Source organism: Condylura cristata, unplaced genomic scaffold (assembly GCF_000260355.1).
Source record: "Condylura cristata isolate star-nosed mole 26May11 unplaced genomic scaffold, ConCri1.0 scaffold00017, whole genome shotgun sequence".
NCBI classification, from domain to species: domain Eukaryota; kingdom Metazoa; phylum Chordata; class Mammalia; order Eulipotyphla; family Talpidae; genus Condylura; species Condylura cristata.
Window position 1 is genome coordinate 37,024,520 of NW_004567118.1, and position 9,337 is coordinate 37,033,856.

The 9,337-nt window shown below is 34.4% G+C and overlaps 1 protein-coding gene across 1 annotated transcript in view; it reads right to left on the minus strand.

Moving 5' to 3' along the window:
• Positions 1-860: 860 nt before the first annotated feature.
• The window catches only part of WSB1 (WD repeat and SOCS box containing 1), a 15,000-nt gene continuing 6,523 nt past the window's right edge, over positions 861-9,337 (minus strand). Inside the window, exons 4-9 of the mRNA XM_012726102.1 lie at positions 7,861-7,992; positions 6,333-6,433; positions 3,965-4,137; positions 3,357-3,470; positions 2,270-2,377; positions 861-2,000 (exon numbers count right to left, since the gene is read on the minus strand). Of these exons, the coding sequence (XP_012581556.1) occupies positions 1,841-2,000; positions 2,270-2,377; positions 3,357-3,470; positions 3,965-4,137; positions 6,333-6,433; positions 7,861-7,992 (788 nt within the window). The 3' untranslated portion in view covers positions 861-1,840. The remainder of the gene's footprint in view (positions 2,001-2,269; positions 2,378-3,356; positions 3,471-3,964; positions 4,138-6,332; positions 6,434-7,860; positions 7,993-9,337) is intronic.

Here is a 9,337-nt window from a genome sequence, read left to right on the forward strand (position 1 = left end):
TCTTAAAGTGATCTCAAGTCACTTCATTATTTTTTTCTTATTTTCTCATTTTTCTTTCTTTTTAAGTCACTTGAAACTTGCAATTGCAAAAGGCTAGCTTAGACTATGGAGGCATCTCCCTAATTTCACATGCCACCATATGACCACTAAAATAGTAAATCAAATCTGGACATAAAAGCTCTCTTGCCAATTCTCCAAATGACATGCTTATAAGCAAAACATGTAAATTTTTTCAAGAAGTAGCTTAAAGTCATGAAGCTGTAAGCCAACAACTACCTTTCTTTGCTTACTCAGTCTATATATTATTACCCTTTTAGTACCTCCTCCCTCATAGACACACAGAATAATAAAGCTTATTTTTACCTGACTTATGTCTGCAATCTACCTTTCATTCTGCATTATGGTTTTCATGGGTGTTATGTAGCAAGCAATTCTGGCCTTCTCAGAAAACTCTTCCTGAAGCACTATTTTTATTTGATTCTGTATATTGGCTAGAGAGTAATAATTAATGGTGTGAAGAGTAAGTAATGGTATTCTGTTTTTGAAATTATAAAGTAGATGTAATACAAAATAAAATGCAAAAGGATCACCTCAGGTTTAAAGGTGCAATGCTTTTTGTGCCTTTAAAAAGAAAAATTCGGGTGATTCTTAAGAACGAAAAACTTCCAGTTAAGTTCCCAGAACAAACCAATGTAAAAAAGTTGTTGCATGCATGAAATCTAAAGTAGTGTCTTATACGTGTGCTGATTTTTTATCGTCCTTCTTGCTTAATTTGTTTGTGATGCTCCATCAACCTTACAATGAAGACAGACAAAAATCATTAAATCTTTCAACATATTTAAGAAACATGCAAACAGTGATTCTTTTAAACCAATCTTTAATTAAAAAATGCAACAAAAAATATAATGAAACATCTTATATATTGTATACATTATTAATATCTGCAGGTAAGATAAATAACAGAAAGCAAAAGTATGTATACCATTTGCTCCTTTTTTGGCAAGTCACCAATATTATCTATCTCCTTGCAGAAACATAGGATACATGTAAAAAAGCCAAAAAAAAAAAAAGCAAAAAAAGAAACTGTCTTAAAAAATAACTGTCCCTTAGTACAAACAAAATATTTAGCAATGATACAGTAGATGGGCCTCCAAACTAAGATTTATAATTCTTTATGCCACAAAGGTTAAAGTAGTAAGTGTTCCAAAACTAATGTCCATAGCGGTATTCAGGGGGAAAGAAGACACCCTTTTTTTCTAGTTATAGCCTGGATGACTTTAAAGTAAAACTCTACCAGCTTAGAAGACATTCCTAAGGAAAACAAAATCCTTTCCCTATAGAAAGACTGCATTTTACTTGTAGGTCAGTTGTCTGGTGTTCCACCCCCACCCCCCCAGCCAAATACACATTTGAGGCAATTTAGCTTTTTAAGATATTTACTATCTAGTGCAGTGTACCAGAATAAAAGAAATTCCTTCCACTTTACAACAAAGATACATATTTGTGGCTCTACAAAAGCAATACATATACATGCCAGAACTAAAAATTAGAAAAGCAAAAGGGTCCATTCAACACTTAGCAGCTTATATCTAAAATATACATGTATGTATATGTTTTCACAGTTAGATCTTAGGAAAAAATTTACACTTGTATGTGTGGAAATATTTCTCCTACAGTCTATAAATAATAACTGATCAAAACGCAATACAAGAATGTATCAAATTAAATAAGTCTAAACCTTGAAAAAGATAGTTGAAGTCAGTAAAGCTTGAGGTTTGTGTGAAGTGTTGTCAGTCCCTACTATGGGGGGTGCGGGTGGGGGGAGGTGGTGCAGGAGCTTCTAAATTCGATAAGAGAGAAACTCCAAAACTTTGGAAGGAATTGGCAGATCCTGGACTTCCTGGGTGGGCATTACTCTCCGGATTGACATACGACACAAATGCTGAAGACTAGGAACCTGCTTTGGAGTAGCCCAAAAATACACACTTCCATCATGTGTCCTAAACAACAACAGGAAAAAACACACACACACACAAAATCACAAAGTGAGTCACCCAAGTATATGTATTTCAGCATCCTAGAACTTAAACTATCATCCAAGGCCATATATAATTCATAATCAAGTTAACTGTACATTAAAGCACAAGAACTCTAACCAATAATCTTCTCTTGACAAGGTAATAGAGGATCTATTGCCAATAAGACTGGCTCCTTTGACTAAAAGTCACCTCAAACTGCCTCTCAAAAAAAGATAGGAAAATCTACTTACCCAGCAGCTAAAACACTGCCATCAGTAGAAAAGGCACAACAAAGACCATTGCTCAAAGGTGCAACTTGTACTGGATAATCCTCATCAATTCTCCAGAACCTCACCATTCTGGAAAAGAAATAAATCATCCAGGGTATATCTAATAGGATGTTTAAGGTATAAACAACTTTCAAAATTCAGGGAAAAAAAAAAAAAAGCCACTGTACTCTGAAGTCAAAACACACATACTAATGCAATAAATATTGCTTTAGAAATATTTTGGGGTCTACATCAATTGGTAATTTGTATCAACCCACACCTAAAGAGAAGACTATCTCACATAGTCTTCCCAGTGTTCAGAGCCATGATGCGCACCATTGGATATTCTCTTACTTTCTTATGTTTAAAACACAACCAATAATTTGGTCTCTTTACTCTCTATAACATCTACAAAGCTTTTACACTTAAGCAGAGTGTGCAGAAGACAGTAGAGAACAGGCATTCAGAATTTATTTGAACAAGCAGGAAAACAAAGACTGCTGGCAAAAAAAAAAAAATTCTGTGTGTCTGCTGACATTCTGGAGAAAGGTAAATCGCTTTCTAAATTGATGCGAAGCTTAATATAATATCCATGCATATGGTATGACAAAAGCATGAGAAAAATGGAATGACTAAAACTAGTTTCTGCTTCTTGTTAATAAAAAGCATCTCACCAATATGACATTTCATCTTGCTGTTTCACTTACAGCAGATACAAATTACTTCATTTTTAGCACTTGGTTTTAAAAATGTATTTCTGTGTCAACCTTTTAAGATTTACTGGAAAAAAAAAAACCATGAACTGGGCTAAATGGTAATAAAAATCTACCCAGTGTGCTAAATTAGTTACCAAACAAGGAATAAGAAGAAAAGGCATGCTTTATCTTTTGTTTTCATGGGTAATGTTCAGGTCAATATTTAGATATACTAACATTTCCCACGGTCTTGTCTCAAGAAAGAGATATTAAAACCCAAACTACAGGAAGGTTAAAAAAAAGCCAAGAATATTTTCATTAAGTGAAAGGATGAGAAAACACCAAGCAGGTCAAGCTGTAATTCATACACTTACTTATCATCAGCAAGGCTTGCAATATGTAGTCCGTCGTGACTAAAAGACACCGATCGTACCCATCGGTCATTTGCTCCTCCAGCAAATATTGGAGTAGGGGGGGGAAACAGGTGCCTAAGGTCAAGCATATTTTAGCGGGTATTATAAGAGTTTCTTCAAGAAATAAAACAACTCATGTACAAAATACATCCAATCTTTAAATAACCTTTAAAAAGTTCTTAATGAACACAACTGAGACAACTAAGTAGAGCTGGTATATACAAATTAAATGAAAAGAACCTTAAAAGAATTACCTATCTTTTTTTACAATTTGGTTTAAGACTTTGGTTCAACTTTAGTTTTCACATTTTCCCTCAACATAAAATTATACATAATTATCACTTCTGAGTCATGAACTAAAATAACAAGAGCTGTACTAAGAGTCAAACTTATTTTTAGAATTTATGTTTAAAGGTTTGCATGAATATGAACATCAAAGTTTTAATTATCACAGCACTACAATTTTTAACTTCAGGTGTTAGTGATTCTAATCTTTCATGTAATTTCTTAAAAGCTATACTGATAAGCAGAGATAAACTACAGATTAACCTATTTCATGCTACACTCACCCAAATTCTATCAGAATGTCTCCAGTATGTGGATCCCAGATATATACTCGAGTATCATAAGATGCAGTAGCCAGTAATGCTCCGTCAGGAGAAAAGTCACAAGCTACAACATCATGGTGATGTCCTTCAAGTTTCCGTATCATGGTATATTTATCCATATTCCAAAGGAAAACCTGCAATAAAAAGGAAAATGTTATAGCTTCATTCAGATACACAGAGGACAAAATGGCACATCTTAACTAAAACTGTTCAATTTAATTAAAGTATATAAAATTAAACATTATAAATTATGAATAATTAAAAGGAGAATATGCTCAGTGTCATAGATTAAAATCAGTCTTTAAAAGTTAATTAAAGTAGACATGCAAATTCTATTTCAAATGTTTCTGTTAAATGTTAATTTAAAAAATAAGCCTAAACATAAAAAAGGCAATGCAATTTAACCACAAAGTTATACTGAAATCCATTTATTCCAAAAACTAATTAACTAAAATATACAGAAATAAATAGGGTTAAGTACTACAAACCCCCTTTCTTTTTTTTTTTCCAGAAACTACCAAGTTTTTTTAAAAATATACAGACAGAAAACGTAAGGTTAACAAATTGTTACTCCATTGGCATCTCCCTTTGAGATAATCACTTGTTTACAATAGGCTTGGATCACCAACGTGAGCCTAGGAAGAGAAACAGATACTGCAAGCAAAGAGAATTTTCACAGCCAAATGAAATTTCTTTGGCAAACAACAAGGATGTTAAACCACATTACAAAATGCAAATGCTAATTTACAAAACAATACAATTAACATTTCTGTGAATCAAGACTTGCCAATCTTATTTTTCCCAAACTGACCACAATAGTTACTCATTTTAACTACACAAACATTTAAATTACTTAAGGACACGTTTATATATAGTTTCGATTTTAAAGAGCAATGCTGTGCAGAATAGCTCTAAGCAGGATTCTAATGTTTACTATAGTCTGTTATATTAAAGGTTAAATTTGGAGGTTTATAACAGTCCTAGAAAGATAATCTCTCCATTAGGAGTAAAGCAATCCATTTTGCTACATTTTTTTTTCTTCTGCACAGATACAATATATTATCCAAAGAAGAATAACACATTTTAAATTGGATCAAAGGCTTAAGGTATCTCTAGAATCTCAATGAATTCCAAAAAACTGCACAGAGAAACCATCTGAAAGCCAATTACATTATATTAAATTGGTTTCACATATTAGACTCCCAATTCCACCAGACTAGAAAGTCAATATACTTGGAGGAGTCAGTGGGTTTCACTGTGGGGAAAATTATTTTAAAAAAGAAAAAAAGAAAGAAAGAAAAGCAGAAAGTGGACATCGACCAGCACCTGTGTACGTACAGTACACCTTGCAGCCGAATGCAAGGTTACTTCATCCTATGGTAAAGGTCGCCCCCAGCCCGGTAGCCAGAGATGCCACTCTTTCTGCCCAGCTAACACCATTGTGCGCCTGTGTGCGAGTGGTGCCAGCATAACCTCAATCACACCAATATTGCTGCCACCACCTGTGACAGGGAAAGCAAGAAGCATATGGAAAACACACAGCCTAAAATAGCAATGTCAACATCTAGCTTTGTTGTTCTTATGATTTTTAAAGAACTAAACTATATCCCCCTAAGTTTGTAACATTTGCAACTATCAACATTATTCCTTAGCTAAATAAAATACATTTTAACCAGCCACCCACCTCCCGTAATTCAAAGTGTGATAAACACATGTACTTGGACTTCAATAGTTTTCATCTCTACCTGAAACTAGTAAGATCTCTTTAACCATACTGGTAGGTAGTAGTTCATCAATGAGTATAACCCTCTTAAGAGTCACTTTATACTTAATCTGTCTACAAGCATGCTATGCAAGACGGACCACATCAAATTTTACCTATAAACTCACTCTAGGACATACGTGAGTGCTATTTTTAAGTCACTTTATTTATTTATTTTTTCAGTTAAATGTCCAGGACCAAGCTGGGACTGAAAACTTTAAAACAGCAAACTGGACAAAAAAAAATAGAACAACAAAGAAGAAAATAATTAGCAAGGGAATGTCTTAACATTGGTCTAAATCTCTTCTAGAGCATATAAACTTTCTAGATCTTAGAGCAAATAAATGACATACCCTTTATTTTATATTATCTCTAACTAAAACGATCCAATCTCACTTCACAACTTATATTTAATTTCCCTCATGCATTCTCCCCATCATGAAATAAAACATTTAAGATATTCATGACACCGAGCACAGACTTAATAGGTTACTTAGATTTAAAATGATTATACACACATTATTATAATCCACTTCACAAGGACTGTACAAGAACTTTGATACGTACTGCTTTACTGGCTCCCACTGAACACAGCATAGAAGAGTCAGGAGAGAATGCACAGCTGTACACCCAGTTCTGATGGCCCCTCAATACTTTCATCATATTTCCTAACAAAAAGAAATACTTATTTTACCCTAGAATCCAAATTAATAGCATTTTAACACAGTAAAGCCAGAGAATCACAAACTTCTATTCCAAGTCATTTATATACAAAGGATGGCAATATGTGTCAGCGGCTTATCACTGTCAGTAGTTTTACTGCAACATAATCATGCCGGTGTGCTGATGCTGTGCTACAATGGCAGAGCTGAGGAACTTTAAAGAGCTGGCATGGCCCACAAGACTGAAACATTTACCAACTGTCCCTTTAAGGAAAAGTTTGTAGACCCTCCTTATAGAAGACTGAATTCTTTCAGTAAACCCCTATTCGAGCAATTAAAGAACTAGACCACTGCCAAGATTGGGACTGGATGAACATCTTTAAAATACCTTTCATTCTTTTCCCTTTTTGATACCATATGTAACATTGCAAGATCCCTATGCTTTATATCCAAGACACAGTTTTTAGTTTTAAAACCATTACTGACTGCCTACCAGATGCCAGACACTCAGATACAGCTATCTGTGAATAAGATAAAGTTCCTACTTTTTTACATTTTACTAAGTTCTTACATTTTACTAAGTCTACATTCTTAAAACATATATACAATTGAATATGTTGAGCTAAGAAAGCACCATCTAATATACAAAAGAAAAATTTAATCAAACTTTCAACTGTCGAATGCCTTCACTTAACTGAGTAATCAGAGAACTGATAAAATGCAGAGGAAGGAACGGTCACAGTTTGATAATAACAGCATATTATTTTTTCAAGCAATAGCTATTACCCAGAACGGAAACAAGTCTCCAAATTTGAAGGATTTTTCTAACTACATTCAGTTTAAGCTATATTATCCCAAAACAAGCCTGTCAAACTTCAGCTTGAGCATTAACAGATCTTATTTAAATATAAGGTCTTACTTAACACTATACATTTCTTCAATTGAGGCTAAAAGCAGGGAAGAGATGCTTATCTCTGGTTCTCTAAAAACAAGGTAACACTCCAAAAATAAGCATCACAGTTTTAAGTTTTCAGAAAAAGAGGAAAGTATATTATATTTGGAGGACAAATATTTCACATTTTATGGGTTTCTTAAATTTTCAAATGAAGCTTACAGTCCCCCCTAAGAAAAATGAACATAATCCAGTTCATATCAATTCCTCAAGCTGATTTTATCCTCAATGAGTTAATATAGATTTCTACGACTGGTTTCTGAATAATATCCAATTGTTTATTTACTTAGAATAACTGCTGGCTCCTATTCTGGGTCATATCTATGATTCTGCTTGATCTACACAGGAAATGAACCAAAGAATTAACCAGAGGAAAAAAAAAAGGCAACTTTGACCACATGCTACTTTCAAAGTCAAATGCCCCAAATGACACCCCAATACCTCTTAGTAATAGACTTTTCAGCCTGGATAAAAGACGTACCATCATCTTTCAGGTCCCACACTCTCAGAGTTTTGTCTCTTGAAGCTGACACTAGGATCAAGCTCCCATCTGGAGCAAAAGTTAAATCTCTGATCACTTCAGTATGATCTACCAGGTTAAGGAGGAGTTTTCCTAAAAGGAGGATGGAAGAGGAATAGACAACAATGGTAATTTTTAAAAAATTATTTAAAAAAAATTTAAATTCACCATTTTATGGCCCAAGGGGGATTACAATTGATATGGAAAATGCACAAAATGATGTAAAAATAAACTACTGTATTATTATTTTTTTTAATTTAATTAACCATTTTAAAAAAAAAATAGCAGGGTTGGGGCCCTCCCTGGTGGCGCAGCAGGTCTAAAGCACAGCTCTAAGAAGCTAAAGCCACTTCAGCATAAGTTCAATCTCAGCCCTGGAGGTGACCCACATGGCGTGGCAGACCTATCCTGACCCACCCGCTGCTCCACTTAGCAGTGTTCTTCAGCCTGCCTGTTCTGTCTCTGATGCATCCCTGCACCTCTGGCCTGTACCCCAGTTCTGTACGCATAATAAATTAATCTTAAAAAAAAAAAAAGAAGGAATAGTTGCATGCCTTCTTGGTTTAGTTAACCAAGTGTAAAAACAGGTGTAAAGTTTAGTGACTTTAAAGACTCATTAGCTACAGTTTGAAATGGTTCCGTCCAGGATAGCAAAGCCTAAATTGCTAGGAAAATCAAAGGGTCCTGAAATGTAAATAAACTTCTGGATCACTATTATGATATCAAGAAAAACCCCTACACTGCTATTATTTTTCACTCTTGGATAGGATAATTTTGAAATATAAAATCAAACTTCTTTTCTACCCTTGGCCTTGGGTTAGTACTAATGAACTGTCAGACTCCCTCAAAACATATACATTACCCCAAAACATAAAATTTCAAACAACCCCAGTGAAAAATTGTTTTATTCAAATACTTTAAAAATCCCACCCACTGCTCCCCTCAGCAGTGTATTTCAGTAGATCTGCCTGTTCTGCTCCCCGCTGTTTCTGGTGAATCCTACACCTCTGGCCTGTACCCCAGTTCTATATGCATAAATAAATCTTTTTTCTTTAAAAAACCGGGCCTAAACCAAAATTTTTTTTCAAGAATCCAAATGTGTGAACTTCCTATCCCCACTCAATATCTCTTGCAGCATTCTAATGTATAATTTTAATGATCGTTAAAAAAATTCTTCCATTTTTGTGTATCTGTAGTATATAATACGTTTAATTTTAATTATCTAAAGAATTTAACTTTTCAACCTATCTAGCTAAAACCTTTCAAAGGTTAGGTGACTACTGACAACCAGATTTACCTTGAAAGCCTCTAAGCTATCAATCATTAAAAAAGTTTGAAAAAGAGGCCCTCCCTGGTGGCGCAGTGGGTTAAAACACAGCACTGAGAATCTAAAGCCACTTCCGCATGAGTTCGATTCCCGCCTGCCCCGGAGGTGACC